Source organism: Anopheles arabiensis, chromosome 3 (genome assembly GCF_016920715.1).
Source record: "Anopheles arabiensis isolate DONGOLA chromosome 3, AaraD3, whole genome shotgun sequence".
NCBI classification, from domain to species: domain Eukaryota; kingdom Metazoa; phylum Arthropoda; class Insecta; order Diptera; family Culicidae; genus Anopheles; species Anopheles arabiensis.
This window is the reverse complement of record NC_053518.1, coordinates 7,809,844-7,830,228: the sequence shown is the minus strand read 5'-3', so window position 1 is coordinate 7,830,228 and position 20,385 is coordinate 7,809,844. Positions and strand designations below refer to the sequence as shown.

The 20,385-nt window shown below is 44.0% G+C and overlaps 1 protein-coding gene across 5 annotated transcripts in view; it reads left to right on the top strand.

Annotated features, from left to right (window-relative positions):
* Positions 1-20,385, top strand: part of LOC120900683 (TGF-beta receptor type-1) — a 79,136-nt gene that overhangs the window by 37,750 nt on the left and 21,001 nt on the right. Inside the window, exon 5 of one of the 5 annotated variants that reach the window (XM_040308020.1) lies at positions 7,155-7,297. The exons of 3 other annotated variants lie outside the window; for them this stretch is intronic. In XM_040308020.1, the coding sequence (XP_040163954.1) occupies positions 7,155-7,297 (143 nt within the window). Of the gene's footprint in view, positions 1-5,676; positions 5,823-7,154; positions 7,298-20,385 lie in introns of all 5 variants that reach the window. One more of the 5 variants, XM_040308019.1, reaches the window with a different exon arrangement.

Genomic DNA, 20,385 nt, shown 5'->3' with positions numbered 1-20,385 from the left:
TGTGACTGCAACGACGTGGTTTTTCGTGTTATGCTTCCTTTTCCCCCCTGTCGTTCGTTTCACCCATTCCGGTTCGAAGGACCAAAACGCGTCGCGACTCTGTCCACCCAGAATCCGGTGTAATGCTTGTAAATACTCGTTTTATTTGCAATACACATAAAAAGGGGTGAGCACAAGCCGAAACCGGAACATACGCCGGGAAAGGACCTTTCCTCCTTCCCAACGGTTTGGTGGTGGCTGGTGAAGCCTCACACACAACAAGCTTTGGAGGAAGGTGGTACTAAAGAAAGCGAAGGGATCATACGGCAGGTCGCAACAAACGTGCACACACGCGTTGAAGAAGACGCTTCGTGTACGCGTTTTTGCTGGCAAGCCGGATGGAACCGACCGAAGAAAACCCTTTCCCTGTTTGGCGTCAACTGTGTAGCAGTAGCCATCCAGTGCGTGTTTGTGTGTGTGTCTCGTTATGATGTGAGTGTCCTGTGCACAACCATCGGCAGACAAGCGGGATGCGAATCATAATACCATCGGACCGGAACGGACACGAGCTTTCTGTTGTTCCTTTCCTCCCTGTAGTGCCCATGTTGCTCGTTTGTTTCACCATCGTCAAGCAAAGTTTACGGTGATGATAAACGAAAAATGATTTGAAAAGTCTTTGCATTGGTCTGTCGTTGCTTTCCTAATTTTTATTTGTTGTTGTTTTGTTTTTGGGGACGAAAAGAAGCAATAGGAATGCTTCTTTTTTGCTCCGCTTTTGAGATTCTAGTTTGTTCAAAATTTTCCGAAAGCAAAAGCAACGAGAGAAAGATACACAGCGCCCAATGGAAGTTAGAGCCGGGCACAAAACAAGCACAAAACGAATCGGAACCAAAATTGGACAAGGGAAAAAATGGGAAAATCTGTTGTTACCATCCGGTGCGGGCTGGCGTCAAGTCTTTGTATGGCGCATTCATGGTCATGGTATGATCCTATTACTGATGGTTTGGTGTTTCCTTTATTAGTATTCAGCTACCATCGTCTCACCATCGTCAGGTGTGGGGACCGCTGTATCTCTGTGTACGTGTGTGTGTGTGCACGTGTATTCGTGGCTGTCTAAGGATCCCGCTCTCTTCATCATTCCCTTCCGGATGCATCACATTCCGAGCCCTCTCGGCTCACAAGAATATAATCCGCATCGAAATTTCCGCACAACGCGAAGCGTTTTAATTAAATCCAATAATAATTTGAAGAAAATTCATGTCGCCATGCCCCCGGTGTCCACACTGCCGCGCCTTTGCCCTCTCAATTTCCTGTATTCTTTTTGTCGGATGGTGAACCTCCATGCTTTGAATCATTATTCGCGTTTCCTGTACATTCGAGGAGGCTTTTTCGTAAAGTTGCTCTTCTTTCTATCGTTTTGTTCCCCACTCCCTGCTGTGGCTGGTGAGAGTGTATGTACAACACAAGCGGCTGTTGAACATGGTCCACCTTTCACCTTTCACCTTTTGATGGGGAAGGGAATCGAAGGAGATCGGTGTTGTCCACCTTTCTCTCCCGTCAAACCAAAGCTACATTCTGCTCTTTCTATGTATGATTATTTCATACAGCTCCTTCTGGCGCCTTCTGGACTCACGTGGAGTGCCCGTCCCTTGGCGTCGTTTCGTCGTGCGGCAAGCTTTAACTGGAAGCGCTGACCGGAATAATGATGGCACGCCATGTTTCGGCCAGCAGCAACCGATGGTCAACAGATTCTTAGGATTTTTCCTTCTCCTCGTTTAGGTTCCATGTTGTGTGTGTGTGTGTTGGTTTGTGTCCGTCGTTTTGTGTATTACGGCTGTGTTTCATTACCATTGCTTCTCACATGATGGTGATCGTGACGGGCAGACGAGCCGCTCTAAATGATTGTTTTTTGGTTTTGGTCCTTTCTTTTTTGCATGTGGTTGTGTAAAAATGGTCTGAAAAGAAGTCGAAATTGATTATTTTTACATCTTCCATCTTTGCTATCTTATTCGGGAATATGTTAGAGATTGTTCTAGGAAAAAAATGTCTTGTAAAATTTCTCCCGTATTTCCGGATGTAAACACCAATCATTTCAAACCAAAGTTTAAACGAAAGATGACTCAGATATTATCTGTTTTTTTTTATTCTTAAAAAAGCGTTGTAGTTCTTTTGATTGGTTTGGTAAATGCTTTGGATTTTATTTTTTATTATACTGATTTGGCCTTTTCTGAATTTCTCCTTATTCTTTAATTTATTATTGCACTTAACAAGAACTATGCACAGTTGGTTACTTTCAATGTAACTTTTGCAACTATTATTTATTGGGACTACAATCTGAATTCAAAATTGTTGTCTCCATTATCTATTTTCTAGTAGAAAGCGTAAAAAAAGTTAAAAATGTAATTTATCGTCCCACCATATTTCTCCCCCTTTTTTTTCGCCGACCCCCAAATATCATCTATTTTTATGTTACTCTGTCGTATCATTTACTCGAGAGTGTTTCCATTCTCCCGCAGGACAAAATACCTTTCCACTTCATTTCGCTAATATTTATTTTACGAGCCCATAAAATGGCAATGAAATTGCAAAGTTATGACATCGATTTCAGCCTCGAATTGTTTCATCTTCGTTTTTCAACCCCACCAACCACCCGAACGCGCGTCCTGTCACAGAGTGTTTGGGGAAACCCGGGGGTAGGAGACAAATAGACATACAAACGCATAAAAAAACAGCAACAGTAAAAAAATGCTAGAAAACAAACACCAAATTAACCCTTACCAATCACGACCAAACGACAGAGAACACACGTGGGAGAAAAAAGGATTCGCCGATTCGCGCGAGGACGACAAACCGACTAACTGGACGGGTGGAACACACAGTACAAGATATACAAGACACAACAACGATTACTACGGGGAAAACGACAATTTTCCAGCCCATTCGATACATTTGTATGCGCTGTTTTTTGCTTTCTTCTGATGGCAGAACAGTAAGCTTTTTTTTGTTGCCTTGTGAAATTCTTTCCTTTGCGATCTGTGAAGCTTCCAGAGTAAAAAGGAAAAACAAAAAAGCTCGTTAAAAAAACGAAAAACGCTCACAGTAAGAAGCTGTTTTGTTGCTCTGTATTTCACGTCATTTGCAAGCGATGATCGTTAGGAAGGGAAGACGGTTGATGTTAAGTATAAGGAAAGAGGAGGAGGAGTGTAGGAAATAATATCCCAAAAATAATTCCTACCCAAGGAATGGAATGGCAGCGAGAGTCGCTGCAATATCCAAATCATCGGTGTAAGCATATGTGGCAACATTAAAATCATGCTTCCCATCATATCGTTGGGTCTCGAAAAGGGCAGTAGCATAGAAGAAAATCGAAATTGAGGGCAAAATTCCAACGTCGTTGCGCGGTAACGTGTGGGAGTTGCAGTCAGCGAAATACTTTCGCTGCCGTTGAACGCGTTCCAAGCCGTTTGGTAATTTTATGGTATCGTCGCAAAAGTCGCAAAATTGAATTCGAATTGTAATGGGATATAGTGTATGTGAGTGTGTGTGCGTGTGGCGTGTTGTGCACATTTGGCTAGATTGTTTCTAGTCGCGTGCTGTCCTCCCCTGGGTATTCTAGTTTCTCGCGCGGGACGGCTCAAAACGAATGGACGCGCGATGAGAAGAGTTGTTTTGTTTTTGGCGGTGAAAGCATTCGCGTAATGCGATATTGATACGAAACCGATACTTTTACTCATACTCCCCATGTTCGATGGAGGAAGGCGGTCGTTTACCAGCAGACATTTATAGGTGTGTAGTTTTAATGTGTCGCTTGCTCGTTAGCAATAATTGCATTCGCCGTATTAAACGGGGAATTTGGTAGCTTGTTGGGCAAAATTGAATGTAATTTCAACTTCAGTTCGTTTTGGCTGTTGAACTGAAATGTTCGAACATGAATAATTTGAGTGAAGTGAGTTTTTGAATAAGTTATTGTGTAAAAGTTTAAATACCAAACTGCAAATGAACTATTTTAGTTAATTTACAAACTTGCGCCTGAGTTCTCATCGTACACGGGAAGGCCCCATAGCAGGAAGATAGCAGAAGCTGGGTGCTAATTTTGCATTTTCAACGCCTTCTGCCCGTTGCGTACTAGATTCAAGCAGTAGATGGAAGCAGTTAACCCAGACTAATAATCAGTAACTATAACTAACTGGATCTGGATTTGGTTGCCGCCGTGTACAGATCATCCCCCCAGCTCTGTCCGGTTTTATTTCGCACTTCGCTTCGGAGCTCCAATGAACTGTAAAGTTGTAGCGCTCGTGGTCGAGCTGGAGTGGTCAAACCTGGATGCCTGCTTTCTTCAGCCCCTTCGGCCCCTGCAATGGGTTTACGCTATCGCCAGTACGCCGGTCCGCCCATCCGACCGGAGTTAGCAATTAAAACTGTCTATTTAATGGAGAAATTGATGGCTGTCCAGAGGCTTTGCCGGACGGCGGCGCTGCTGCTGCTTCCCGTAGCTCGAGCTCAAACAGGCCCCCGATAAATAGTCTGCTAATTAAGCTGAAAGCAGTTGCTAAACGGTTGCCCCGCTTGTGGGTTGTTGTGGGGCACTGTGGAGTGGGTATGTGGTCATCAACGGACATGGAAGTTAAAGCAGTGTGTGCACAGGGGCAGATTATTCGCTTCCAACGTTGTTTGTGTGATGTTTATTAAAATTAGGAGTTTTTGTGTGTGTGAGAGTGTGTATGTGGTTTTGCATTCTTTGCCCCGGACAACGCTAATGATTATTACATGCTCTGGTAAAAGAGTTTTCTTGTCCACCCGCTTGACCACTGTTTATGATTGGCTTGAATAAGTCGGTGGACAAGGGTTTGCATTAATTTGATTTAAATCATAGCTAACGTCTAACAGCAGTGCCGTTTTGTGCACAGACTTTATGAAAAGTACTTTCCTTCAACTATGATCAACTGTTCGTGGAATAAAATGTTCGGCGAATGAATCAATTAGTAAGCAAGCAAGTATTATTAAAACATGAATAGAACGTTCCCTTTTGTCCAACGCTACTGAGAAAATTGATTTGGCTTATTTGAACTGTGCCCATGCGGACACCGCTGCTGCAACCTTTTGATGGTTGGTAATGAGATTTCAATCCTGAAATTCGGCCTTCAATCAGTAAATATGTTCGATTTGTTTGATTTACTTCCTGCGAAAGCATTCGGCATGTGCGTGCATCGCTTTGTATGAAATTTGATTTTTGAAATAGAAGCCATATCAAATTCGATTGACTAACAGAGAAGCGGAGGGAGAGCTACGCTACGGTGCTTTGAGGTGGATACAGAAATAGGATTTTGCATGTGCGTAGGCTAGAGATGGACCCGAAATTCGGTAGTTGCTGCCTGCCGAGTAAACATGGCGAAACCATATTTTCCCAGAATGTTTTTAATGCATATATTTGTGTTGCTATCTGTGTTACCAGTGCTTGCACCGAATGGCGGGTGTTGCCGAGTGTTGGGCAAGAAAAGAGGTTTTCTTTCTGTAGAATTCATCTGAATATTCTCTTTTAAAAGTTCGAATGGAAAATTACATCTCCCCAACGCTACGGACGCAAAACTGACACCACTGACGCCGTACTGTACGCCACAGACAACATAACATAATCCCCTTTGATGAACAGTTGCGCCAGCAAAGTAATAATGATTTTACTCGCAATTTTTTCTAAAGGTGTTTCGATCTGAAGTACCATTTGGGTCCGTTTACCTGGAACTGGTGCCGTAATAAGACGGAAAACGGTACAAACGATCACTACTGTTGCTACGGGCCAGATTTGTGTAATTTGTCGCTCAAACCCGCGACGCCCATGGTGGAAGGTGCGCTTTTCATTTTCAGTTCTCTTTTTCGTTGATTGCATTTTCAGTTTTATCCTTTTTGTTTGCTTTTGAGTTTTTATTTATTTTTCAGTTTTTTTTCTTGTTCTTTGTTTTGTTTTTGTTTCCCAAAACCCCTCAAACAGACGTTCTCTTTCATTTTAATCTTTGTGCACTCTTTGCAAGAGTTACTTGATTTGTGATTTACTTATTTTATTCATTTGTTTTGACTTGATTGCTTACACTGTTTTAGTTCTCTTAATCAAAATTAACCTCACGCCTTAATGTTGTTTCACTTTTTCTGAAAACTTCCACAACAATTTACAAGATGATTGTACCTCTGTTGGGAGCGACTCAATCACTTCTACAATTGATATAAATTATAACCATTTACTGCTTTTTCTCCTAAAGCAACATACGACAGTCAAATATACCACCACCATCACCAACGGTTTCACCGAAACATTCCACCCAGTAGATAAATCGTTTGAGTTGTCTAATCCAGCAAAAGTATAGCTTTGTTTGTGCTCGGTCTTGATTGAACTGATCTTTGTTACGTCTATTATTGTTCTCTTTTGTTATCTCTAGTACTTTAATTTACTTTTTTTTAATGCGTTTTATTTTGTTCTTGAGTTTGAAACACTAATTTTGTTATGTTTTACCCCGTTTTATATCAGCCATCCTTGTTGGTCCTTGTTTTACCTTCCAACCTATTTCTATTTCTTCTGTTGCTTATTAAAATCCACTTGCTATAACCCAATGATTCTTTAGCGCTATTGTTTGTACTGAGAAAAAAGAACGAATTGGTTTTCCCCTTTCCTGGTGGAGTGAAGAAATGATTTAAACCAAGAGCGTCCTCTTTTGTTGCTTTTGTGTGAATCCTCATCATCGACCTTCCATTCCTTTTTTGTGGTTTATAACGATCCCAATTGGAGATTGTCGTTTGTCTGCTGTGGGTTTATTGTCCTTTTTATTGTTCCTATTTGGCTTAAATGAACAGAGAAATCCTTGGTTATCTCAATAATTACGTTTCACTTTTCATCATGCCGTTCAATTGTTCAAGATTTCCCTACGCCTTGTGCGCCTTATATAACCACACCGTTCTTCTTTTCTTTTTCTCTTTCAATGTGTTGACGTTCGCTTTGAATCGGCCAAATAAAACTCTCTAAACTACCGTTGACGGATGTGCAAAAATGTGCACTTTCACAAATCACGAACGACGAAATCCACCCCGAATGTATTCTCTCCATCATCACCTTCATCATCAACAACTGCGCGTGATCCACCAAAACTCCATCATCATCCGACTGTCCCGTTCCTTTACTGTGGCGATAGCTGTAAGACGAGAAAGTACGACCTGGCCGATCGGCTGCCCCTGAGTTGTCTAACCTCAAAGGAAAAGAGCACATCCTTCATGATCGAGTGTTGTTCCACTGACTTCTGCAATCATAACAAACTCCTAACACTGCCCGAACCAGGTATACATTTTGTGGCACCGTTCATTTCAATCTTATACATATTCCGGCGGTATTTTTGTTTGATTTCTTTAAAAAAAATCGTATTTCATTCGATGTTTATAGTTTCCAACTTTTGTTTAATGGCAGTAGAGAAGGTGTCGTAGAAATTTTGTGTCCAACGGGTCGAAAATGGTTCCCCCACAACACCCTTTCGCTTTCGATTCTGTATTATAGATCAAAATTATGCATTCCCATGCACACACCGTTGCTGTGGAGGTGATAATTCCCTCCCAGGAACAGTTGAAAGTAGTTTGCCTAATTAACAGGCTATCGAATTTATTATTGCTTTTTGCCCTTCACGTGTCTTCTGTATCTAATCGGTATAGTGGTTTAATTTTTGTACAGTGAACTAATTTCAATGTTGTTTCTAGTTTTGCATTATTTTGCTATAAAAAATCTGCAGCGACTGTTTATAGCAGCGACAGATGTTGTTTTCTTTTCTTGCTCCCTCTGCTTGTGCTAACTTTCCTCTTCTCTTTCCTTAAGAATGAATGTGTTTGAAAGTGTTTGATATGCTGTAAATTACAAGTGTTTTTCTTTTCGTGTTTGCAATATCTCTTCTTATTGAGCTTGGTTTCTTTTCCTACTGCTTATCTTCAATCTCCTTTGTTCCTCTTGTTTTGAGCTTGGTTTTATTTTACGCTTGAATGAATATTGCGCTTATTTTTTCAATGAACTGTTTTTTTTTATTAGAAACGTAGTGTAAATAGTAGATAATGTGAGTTCTGAATGCTATTTTAATAGTTTATTTTTCTCTGACTCCTTTATTGTAATAGTTCAAACAAACATTTTTATCTAGAATTTTTACAGAGTTTACATAGATAGTATGATGTATCTGTCAGCAAAAGTGTTATCACAAGCTTGTGATTCACATACCGACAATATTTGCATCATATCATCCCTTTTTATATTGATCTATCAACAGCTCAACGATCTGAATAAACCAAAACTGATCCAAAAATGGGTCGTCCTGATCACAAATTTAACGAAAATACGCTTTGTCGCACTAATATTTATACTGAAGTATATTAAGTATATTATTATTCTGTCCATGAAATGTATAATAACAGTCTGTTGGATTCAACCTCAACAAATCTCAAAACCCCACCTTTCTGCAGGTGTAAATGGATCTTTGTTTGTCCAGTTCGACCCAACTGGCGGCACCAATAATTGGCCCTGGAGCAGCACCGCTCAAATGAACCGTTTTTATTTTGCTGCTGCTACTGCTGTAAAATGGAGTCGAAACTAAATGGGAAAGATAAAGTCTAGCTTCCCGGCCGCCACTACTGTTACCTCCAGTTGTAACCCTTGTGTGGGTTTAAGAATATTTTGGCAATTCCTGATCGGTATGCTTGTTGCGGCGGATTAGAACGAGCGACGATAGACGGGTGCGGCACGGGAGAGGGTAGAATTCGGTAAATGAAGCCAAAGTACAGTTACCGATAAAGGAGGTCAGCAATGAATTCGAAATTTGATCCCTTCCCTAACGCGCGGCTCTTCCTTTTCCATATCGTGATACCTGGGGGGTGGGATTGAATTGGAACCTGGAAAAGGAGGTGGTAAAGTAAAAAAAGCGAAACACTCACACAAACGGCTCGATCGAGAACGTTTTACTACGCCCTTTCCACATCAAGCGGTGCTGAATAATTTAATCGAATTACTGCAACTAAACTAAACTTCTTAAATATTTATCATTGATTAGGAACGCTCTTAAAATAAAGAATTTTATATTCCTTTTTGCGGGGGCGGTATGATGAAGGGATTCTGGTTGGCGGGAATGCGTCTCATTCTCAAAGAAATCCTCGACGGCACAGGTTGTAAATGGATCCAGCGGAAAAATGGAAAATAAGCTTTTGTGTATTTTCAAGAAATCGCAATAAAAGGTTGATATGAAATTCTGGAAATGTTTTATAAAGTTAACATTTTCCCCAATCTCTTGAGCATCCTGTGAAACAATTTTTGGTGAAAAAGTTCGAAACCTCATCGCCGTGCACGCTTTCTTACAAACTACCAGGCTGCTCCATTTCATGGGAAAGAAGGGAAGCGTTTCCTTTTTTTCCACTCGCAATATCTATTTTCTGTGTTTTATCTCTCCACCCATCTGTACATCCTGTGCCACGGTTTTTGGGATTCACCTGCTTGAGCATTCCATTGGCATCGCTTATCGTTATCGACACTACCCACTTCTCCCTTGCTGCTGGTATGCCATCCCAACAAAGAAAAAAGGGACGAACGGACGGAACTGAATTAAAATACCTGCGCCCGATCGGTTTCAGCACGGGCGATTGTTGACACAGAGACCGATCGAGCGACAGGCGATGATTGGGAACGCCCGGTCGAAACCCGCCCGGTGTCTGGTGGGCTTCGTTTACCGTCTTGGTATTTTTGAGGCCACACGTGTGGCCGGCGCACCACCGCGCGTTGGTTGCGGTAATTTGATAGGCATTGGGCGCCGATACGATTTCTTTGAGGCCGGTTTTGCGAGGGCGCCTTTTGAGAAGAGCCATCAAACGGGTAAAAGGGTTGCAGGGCGCATTTGGCATTCCATTTCGGACCTGCTATCGGTGGAAAACCTATTTCATCTTGAGATGATGTGACGCTCGGCGCACTTTTCGTGCGATGATGGGTGTCCAGCGCTGCTTCGAGCTGTGAGTTTTTGCCTTCCTTTTCGCACTTTGATTGGTTGCTTTGTAGAAGATCGGGACTTTTTTTGTATCAATAATGATGAGAGCACGAAAAGAGGATACGCGTGTGATCATTTAGAGATAAGCGGATGGTTGAAGGAGGTTTTAAATCGAACACCTACCAATCATCTTGAACCTCTGGCAACGTTCACAATGGGAGGAGGCGGATACCCTTTGTTTATTTATAAAAATGAAATCATTCCACCAGACACACGTACCGCAGGCGTGGGATTGTATTGTGTCACGCGTAGCTGAGTTCTGCTTTAACTTAAGCAGTCACAGGCACAAAGAAAATTAAACATTATTTGAACGCAACGTTTGCAGCGCGCGATTGGTTGGGACTTTCAATTCGCTTTCAACCTCGGAATGGAACGGAAGTACACCACGTCCGAGAGCGAGATACAACCCACACAGATTGCCGTTCTGTCGGTGCGGTTGCTATTCGCACAGAAGGGCAAACTCCCCTGACAGCATTTGATGTGGCGGCGGTGGCAAAAACGAAGCTGTTTCCCATTTCAGATTTTTTTTTCATGTATTGCGTACGCTGTCGCGTATCTCGCTCTCTTTGCACATTGACCGGAAAGCAGGGGTAGTTTTATCATACCTCTTTTTTTAAATAAAAGCAAAACAAAATGCCCCAAAAATGTCAAGCGCGTGCTAGGTCGATTTCCGAGCAGTCCCTTGGAAGATAACAGATTAACAACGATCGAGTGTATGTGGGCGAGCAGTTTGTTGTGTCTGTTGTGTGGCGCTCACGATCGTGTGAGCTGGCATGATTGGCGCTGGCATAAAACGGACCCCACTGAAAAGTGCGGTTAAACATTTTAGAGCTATTTTAATATTTAAAAGTGAAGCTCTTCGGTGTGCCTCTCAGGTTTTTCGTTTTTGGCATGCATGTGGTGGAATAGGTTTAAAGGGCTGAGAAGGGTACCATTACAATGCATAGCAACCAACCCGGTGGTAATAAACCGAGCTCGTAGAGCTGTAATTTCGGTCGGTAACATATAAACATTAGAGGAACGTTTAGAGATGAGAGAACCCTTGACTCTCCGTACACCGTATAAAAATCCGCCCTTAGAAGGGAAGGAGTTTCGAGCACAGAATCTTAACCACCGCGCTGTGATGGATAACCTCGCGTGTACCGCGTTTATGAGTTCGGTTGTGCGTGTCCTTTTTGGCTCCGCTTCCCACTCACGCGCGCGCTGTGCCGGATGGACATAAAGTGCAATTTGTTCATTGAAGTCGAAAGATCTTTTGAACCCGTTGCGACGTTGGAGCGTGTGTTGTAGGTTGCGATAATGATGTTTTGGCGGCTGCTGTGCCTTACGATTCAGTGCCCTAAAGTCGGTTGAGTGCGTGCATGTGTGTGTGTGTGCGCCCTTAGCGACGGGACTGTGTGTCTGGATATGTACTGCGATGGTTTTTATTACACAAGCACAATCGTAAAAGTAGCTGTGAAATGAAAATGGCTACGTGCATCCAGAAAAGCGCAGGGACACGATCCCACAGGTCTAGGGTGAGGAGGTTGTTTTTTTTCTACTTCTTCGTTGCACTCTTTTTAGCCAGGAGAAGTCATCCCCACAGGAAGCAAAAGGTTGAGGTTCCGTGCGGCAAGGGAAGAAGATAAAAGTTGAAATCGTGAGCTTGTTTTAATGGTCAATTTTTGCACTTCTTTCATTACTCTCCCGGGTGACGACACCTCCTGCTGCAGGACGGCAAGCCACCATTGTTTCCAGCGTGGCATCATTTAATTCTATTCTGTGACATGTGCGCGCAGTAGGTAAAAAAGCGCTTGTAAAGTTTTGTTGGTAACGAGAATTCTCGTAATCGAAATTGTTGAACATCTCATCCTTTGCTGCGGGGTCGTCTTCCTCGACCCGAGGACGGCATGTCTTGTGTAATACGAGCCTGTTGGTTGGTGTGTCTGGTTAATTGGTGTCGCTTTTATAGGTCTGTTAATTTTAATCGAAATCACACGCTATGAAGACGACACTCCTCGCGTCAAGTGGGAAGCAATGCTGCTGCTGTGTCTGGAATAGCTTCATGATAAAGTTAAGAGTTAATGGCACGCGCGATGTATAAGGTAGGATGATCGATTTCCGGACGCATGTTTATTTAATAACATCCATCGATTGTGGTTTTAATTCGCTTTGTCCTCTTCATTGAGATAAAATCTAAAGCAACTAAGGGCTTTTAGAAAAATCAAAGAAAGAAGCTGCCAGTAGCATCAAACGATTAGCTTTTTATTTCTAAGAATGTTTGTGTGTGTGTGTGGTTTTCTTTCAAATGGAATGTTTTGTGGGCTTGCTGTTGGAATTTGGAACCAAATCTGTGCTACCATAAAAAAATCTCTTTCTGATGCCCGTAAAACTTTTTCCGATTTACAAGAAAGCAACCAACAGCCAGAAGCGCACCGCAACAAAAAAAAAATATCGAAAGGAAAATAATTGCGGGCTGAGTTTTCACATGATAAAACGCAAACACACCACGACGACGTCCCTGTCGCCGCGCTGGAGAGAGGGCTGTGTGTGTGCGGTACAGCGATCGGTACACAAAGAAAGTTTTCAGACCGTAATCTGACACTGTATCCTCCTTCGCTGCTTGGTTTTGTGGGGGCTATATGCCTCCAGTTAGGGGGGGGGAAAGGATGTGTACATGTGTGAGGTGCGGGTGGCCGAATCGAAGTTAGCCATTGCGATACACAAACTCTCGCTGTAGGCGAAAGCGCGAAGTTGATGCTTCGCTATTTTGGCTGAAATATGTACACAGAACCATCGAGGAAGAGGAGCCACTCAGCGTCTTCCTTGTTAGTGGGACGACGGAGTGGGAGGAGTAGAGATAAATTGTTACCAAAGTGTAAAACTGACACCAGACCAGATAAAACTGAAACCCATCAAAACCCATCAAAACCACTCCCGCGACGATTTGTCCCGTTCGGGGTAGGGGAATGGGAGGGCTCCAATGGAAGGGGTTTTAGTGGTCTTCGGTTCCGCCGCCTCAAGTTCACCGATAGAGGATGCTCCTAAAAAACAACATTCATAAAAAAAATCGTCCATTAATGTGTTATCCGCCTTTCTTGATGACACGGTGTGATATTGAATAACATTTTCGTCGTCCGGTGGAGGAAGCAATTCTTAGCAAAACGATGCAAAGATGCATGCCGTTAAGCTTTCTGAGGAGTTGTGAAGAGTGGCTGTGGTTAGCCAAGATCACCAAGCTACCCCTTTTATTTATGTCACCCCTTTTTTCTGCCCTGAACACGGTATGGAAAGGGTAGGGTGTCCATTAAACGGGATGCGTTGATGGTGCTGGATCCTATTAACCGCCGCCGACGACGGAAGTCCACGGAAATAACCTCCCCGGAGCGCTCCCCGGCTAAGCTAGTCTGCGGTGTTCGCACCACACCCGGATTTAGTTTCGTGTAGCAGATAACAGATCCCGAAAAGCCACTCATAATGTACGTTATTAGTGGAATGGTCAGACGACTACAACAAAGATGACTTCCACAAGATGACGCTTCGGCAGACGACACCACCGCTTGGTGGTGGTATATTGACACCTTTTTCCAACAACCGGAACCACAATATACGGGCCCCGCAGCTACAGCAGGAGCAATAGCCCGAGGCACTCTCGGATATGGGGCTCCATTTTATGAGAGTGACCCATCAGAAAGATATTTTATGACTTCCCGTTCCACTCGGTCCAGCTGTACCGGCGCGTCACGAAGAAAGCGTCCCAAGTTCGCAAAAGCTGCTCGACAAAAGACGCTGGAATTCTGGGTGATGGGATATCTCGGTCTCGTCTTTGGGGGGCGGGGGTGGTTTTACTTTTTCGTTGCGTGAAAGTGAATCGTCCATAAAACAGGAACAAAACCCCACCAACACCACTACCACCAACGGACGGCTTTTCGCTTTCAGACGACAGTTACTTTGGCATTGATCCGTTGCAAAAATACGAGCGTTCGTGTGCAGCGCGTTTGGGTTGCTCCAGGAATGGTGGGTTCTCGCTCAATCCCGGACTCCCCCAATGCCCAAAGACCATGTAATGGTTCCGAAGTTAATTAAATCAACACAAAGGTGTCACATTACCTTTCGGGGGTGGTGTTTGCAGCTTTGTGTTTTATGTGCCTTGCCTGTCCGTTCGTGGTGGGTGCGTTTGTCTTCCCGAGCGAAGGCCTCTGAACCATTTTTAGGATCTGCCATTGTGCGCGTGTGTGTGTGTGTTTGTCCACCCCCTTTTGTCCGGTCTTTATCCAACGGTTGGGTGTCTAGCCTTTTGGAGAAAGGTCAAATAGAACGGGGGCTCCTTTGCAAAGGAAGCGCGCGCAATAAAGCGTATCAAACGCCCGACAGCTCCTGTGAGTGCTGGAGGAGCTAGTGCAAGAAATTTAATTAGCATGCTTTGCTGGGCACAACAAGCGAGGCTACCTTGCTTGATTCACGGACGATACTCACTCACCCACACATCTATAGCGACTAGAGATCTAAGGCAAGGCCAGCAAGTCTAAAAGCGAAGATCTCGGCTGATGATCTCCTAGCACATTGGCATTCGGTACCTGTATTATGGGAAGTGGCCGTACCGAATCGCTTCCCCGAACCGGGAGCAGCAACTTCTCATCCTCATTGCTGGGGCTGGAGCACAGAGCTTCGGAAAGCTTTCTTAGGAACGTGCAGCAGCCAAATGGCCACAGACGTCAGGATGTTACGATGAAGGTGGTAGCCAAAATGAAATGGATGGCTAATGAAATTTCCTTTCTCCAGCCCCAACAGCACTCAACCCGTTGACCCGTGGGCTGCACTTTTGCACACCCACACACACACACCCAACAACAGGAAGGTCAGGATCGCCGTGGTTGATCTCGAGCGAAAGGTGCATTTAAATAAGATTCGCTCCAGCCAAGATGATGGTGCTTTGTTGTTGTGTTGTGTGTCCCGGTACACCCGGTAAACGATTGCGGCACGTCACGCCGGACATGTGCGGCACAGCACGTGGAGCAAAGAGTCTTTTAAATGGAGAAGATGTCTTGCTTCCGAGAGTGAAGCTGGCAGCAGCAATCTTGCTTTAGAGGTAGAATGAGCCCTTCTCGGGATGCATCAAATCTTACTGACGTTGGGATTTTTTGTTGTTGTGTCTTTATGATACCCTTTCTGTGTTGTCTGGGAGAATGGTTTTGCGAGGCTTGCTCGCTACGGTTTCTAGAAGCCATAAACTGGTCTTCCAAGAGTAAATGCTATTAAATACACCAAAACAATGGTTAGCACTTAGGAAGTTGTTAAGAAGGAGAGAGTTCCTTCTCAGCTTCGCCATTTTTCACTCCAAGGTCTTTGGACGTGCTTTGTCTGTTTTGATTTAATTAAAATAAGGATATTCAATGCTTGCACAAATAAGGAGCATGATTTTGATGTATATAAACGCATTTATAAAGCAGCAGAAATGCAATTTAAGTCGAGGAAATTTCGTGACGAACTTTCCACAAATCTGCATTCCAAGCAAGTTTCCCTTAAAATTATTTTTACGCAGTGCGCTCAATTGAGTTGTTGTGTGCTGAGGGAAGTTCTTGAAAACACCTCTCGTAATATCTTCCAGTCAGTAAACTTGCTTTGTTTCCCTTGCATATCGCCTGCAAACGGTGGCAAAGTAATTGTTTAAGGTCATCCGGTGTGGGACAAATAACATTCGGCAGTGCCCACCATCCACCATCAACCAAAGCTCTGTTAGCAAAACTTTGCAAACGACAGAAAGTACGGTAGACACACAAACACACACAGCCCACAGTAAATTCTGCGGTTGTTGTAAAATTGTCCTCACCTCGGTGCGACGCTTGACGCAAATGGACTCGATTCGCGTGTCCAATTCGCGTGCCCAGGAATCCTTAAATGTTCCAGCGCCAAGTCACCAGCGACGACGACAACGGAAATGGTGTGGACGATGGTTGGTTGGGGTGGCGCGGTAACTACCGGCACCGAAATCCGGGTGGAAAGTCATTCAATTTGAGATCGAGTTTAAATTTTGGAGACAATTTGTGCCTTGCAGCACCTTTCTCGACGCGCCCTGGCGGTTCCATTTCCCGTGCTGACGGCGCTTTTCGTTGGTGCGACAGGGTAAAATGCCTGACCGACCGCGCGTGGTAGCATTTTCCGAATATCTTCTAATTCTAAAGTGGTATCTTGTTAGCTGCTTGTTGAGTCATTGCAACGGCGATGACGACGAGGACGGTTCTTCGTTGGGGTATCATCGGCCTGGAACGAATGTGAAGTCGTGCGTTGTTCTGCGGTATTAACGGTGTGCCACAGGACACAAACGCACATCGAGCACATAGAAAACCCATGGAAAAGTTTGTTCTTGACGAGGCAGAAAGACGGTGTGCTGTGAGACGTGGGGATTTCCTTGTTTTCGTACTGCAGCAACATACACACACATCGCCCAACAAAAACCGTCTAATAGTGCTCACCTAAAGTTGTGCGGTGGTTTCCATTTCGTCAATGCTGTGAAACATTGGACCCGAAAAATAATAATGAAAAGAAAAAAGAGGGAGAGAGAGAAAGAGAAAACAAACGCTCATAAGAAAGCGAATCCTCCTGCTCCTCGTCTGATGCCGAAAACTTCACGGCAGTGATGAAAATGCGTGATCAGAATCTGTTATCAAATCGAGCCATCGTTGATTCAATTAACCCGAGTTAAGCCGGGAGCTTTCCGGTACGTCCGGTTTTTCTTTATTCCCGACACAAGTATGCTTTCCGTCCTCTCACTCTGTGTGTGTGCGCGTTTGTGGCTGTTTAGTGTATAGAAGAGTTTACTTTAGTGTGTTTTTGACTTGACTCGCACTCGTCTCGTGTTTGTAACTTCAAGTCGTCTCTTTGTTTGCCCGGCAGGGAAATGGTTCTGATCCTTTCGTCCTAGTCGGGTAGTTCATTTCCATTCCGTCCATCAGCCGGGGAATGGGGTCCCCGTTCTTTTGGTAAGGGTCTGTTAAAAAAAAGAAAGAAACAGAGAAAAGCTGCTCTATTCCGGTAACACTTTCCTTCTCAGTAACAGTTTGACTTTGAGTAGCAGCAGCAGCAGCACAATCGTTTTCTTCTTCTGCTGGACGATAATCGGTCCCTCGTTGGGGGCGGAAGAGGGAGAGCGAAAGGTTTTGCAGTTCGCCATCATGTGCTGATGGTTCGATGGAGAAAATTTGTTTCACACCGTAACCGACCGGTGGGAAATTACTTATCTTGATCCCTATGCCAACACCGATTGGGAAAGGATTTGTGCTGGATAAAGAATGTTGTTTTTCTTATCGCACACATCACAATAATTTGTTGGGCTCCGAGCGGCACGGCAAGAAGCGGCTGCTGTAATATTTGTTCATCATTTATTGTGAGGCGATTTTGTGGCGAGAAGGCAAACAGAGCAGAAATTATGCTGCGCTGCTTGCTGTTGGAACGTATGTTTTGGGCCGCACAGAAACACACACTCACTTGTTTATCTGTGTTCGCGCGAAGTCTCTGTTTGACCTTTTCAAATAATCCTATTATCGATGGCAAATGGCAGGACGCATATTGGACGTGTCAATCGCACAAAGGCAGGACGATTCCGTTCGGCCAGGATATTGACATCTTGGCAATAACTTAGCTTGGGGAGCCGTTCCGACTATTGAGTAACCATGGCAGTTTTTGGGAGGGAAAATCGACGCAATATGAGCTGATTGTTTGTTAGCTGTTATTGCTTTCCCAGGTGTACACATCGGGGGAGGGTTTTGTCAGATTACATCTTTCTTGGAATGTCAAACTTTGAATAAGATTCTATACGAGTTACAGAAATGATTGTCACAACACGCGTACCTCACGAATTTCCGTTTGATGTTCTTCTTCATGGTAATAAGAGCATAGAATTTCTTATACTATATCCTTTTAGCCCAATAGCAGATATTCAGTTTAGTACCCACTTAGCCTCTCAACTTGCAAGCTAGAACAAAGATAACACGCTCCTTAGTTCTACCTAAAATTTTCGCATAGTGCTTTCTTGTTGGGCAAGATGATGACCGGAATACGCCCCAAGGTTTAAGATCCGCACAGGAGATGTGAGAGCATCCTGTCGATCGAACCAGCCAGTATCGATGCAAATGGATGGGTGGAGTTTTATCGAATGTCAAATGAGACGTTTTCATTTGCTGGAGACATACAGAAGCAAGAAGTTTAGTTCCCATTTTTGTTTTGGTTTTGGAACATTTTGCCTAACTTATTGTACTATTCTGTTTATGCTGAAACAGAAGAGGATATAAACCATGCAGAGCATAAAACAAACGTATTGTAATTGCAGGCACACTGCATGTATAATAATGCCAATAAACTCTTTCCAAAGCAAAGTAAAGCCATTTTCTGTACTTTTCTTCGTCCTTTGCTTGCAACCGTACTACTGCTACTGCTCGATTGTTATAACAGAAAGCAGAATACAACAATTGCATGGTCCATTTCCTGCCTCTGTGGACCCCTAAACTACTTCGCATCGCCTTCCAGGGTGGTCCGTAACCGCAAAACTCGCAAAAAGGTTCCCTGTTTTGCACCCAGCAGACTCCTTCTCGGGTCGTTTTGCGGTGTAATGTCTGTGTGTGGGGCGGTGATGGCGATTGTAGCCATTTCGACGAGCTTCCGACGTAAAGAATGTTATGCAAAGTGGGGTCCCCGAAATCGGGGCATAAATAAGGAGTGAAGTAAAAATTGCCGTGTGATAAAAATTAACGATACAGTTGCCCGATCGTCAACTGGTTCGCCGTCTTCGTGTGGTCGTTGTCGCCGCTTGGAAATGGTACGCAATACGCAAGGCCTTCAGAGTGTGTGTGTGTGTGTGAAAGTAGGTGGCGATGCGCCATGCATGCCGTTTGCGCAGGCGTATCTCTGTGCAGGTACAGGGTGTGGGGGGCCGAGTTAAGCGGGAAGCGGCAGTTGTAGGGTCGTATTGAAATCGATTAATGTTGACGATGACGACGATAATGGTAATAACAGTAATAAGCTATGGCGATGATAAAAATCAATAAATGTGATGTGAGATCATCACACCCATCTGCAAGTAGAGCGGACAGAGGAGATAGAGGGAGACTGCGTGGTGATGGAGCACGATTGCACGATCGTGGACCAGTTGAGCGTGGTTTAATTTTATGGCCATGGATTGTTGGTCCAATTTGAAATGGAGGGAAACAATAAAACTCCTTTTTTTTGCAAGTAAATTTTGCTTATATCGGAAGTATAGAGAAATCTTTTCAATAATTTAATTCATAACGACCACCAAATCAAATCAATTCAAGTTGGTTTGCAAAGTTTTGTGCTATGTTTTCTGCTCGCATCTTACTGCTTTTCTCCTCCAACCATTGCAAGAATCTTGTGATCCGTATCCATAAGACCTTAGGATTGAAAAGAAAGTTAAGAGGAACGGATGAAATAATGCTTCAACATTAGTCTGTTTATCTTTCCACCTCCAATCACCTCCTGACCTCTGTTTGTGCTCACCGGGCCCCAATACTCTAACGGGTGATTATTGATGGTAATTTTTCTTTTCGTACACTTTCACTGCATCCACGCTCGGAATCATCTCCACTCTCCCCATTTCCCCCGAAAAGCAACCATCTCTTTGGTTTGGTGACGCCAGAGAAAGAGAGGTCGTCCGTTCGAATGTCATCATCGTGTCGCGTCTTTCTACCAAGGTTAAACCCATGAGGGCATACGGAGAGACAACGGTAATAAAGATTAATGATAAAGATTGCAGGAAGGGTGTTGTATCCCGCCTTTTTTGCTTGCTTGCTTCAAACTCCCCTTTGCTACATGTCCGAGTACGTCAAGCGATCGCTCTGTTACTGCACATTCATTACTCTGGGACGAAACAAGTACATGTCGAGCGTGTCCTGGGGGTTGCTGTCACTGGCTCAGGTGCCAAGGTACCAAGCTACAACAAATTGAACAAAGTTTTGGGGGGTACACTTCCCGGACGAACTAGCATAGAGCGCAGCAAGTGCACGGTGTGTACAACCGGTGCTACATACTAGCGCCACCGGGGGAGTGATGAAATGTTGCCCCGAGCGATAAGATTCTGATGGAAACAATGTTCCCGATGTGCCTGTGATGTTCACGATTGCTTTTCGTTGTGTGTGCTGCCACGGTGGTTGTTTGAGAGATGGTGATGTCGGATGCTTACGTAAAGGTTACGCGTTACCAATCGCTTGTTTTTTGTTGTTTTGTTCTCTGCAAGTACCACCGCTTGTTCGATCTCTATTGAGCAAGATGTGGCAGCGAAGATAGTGTATTTAAGAAACCGAACTGCATGGTTCTATGGAGCAGCGCCGAACGAGCTTTTGGGTCATCAAGCAAGGTGTCACTCTCCGAGCCGGAA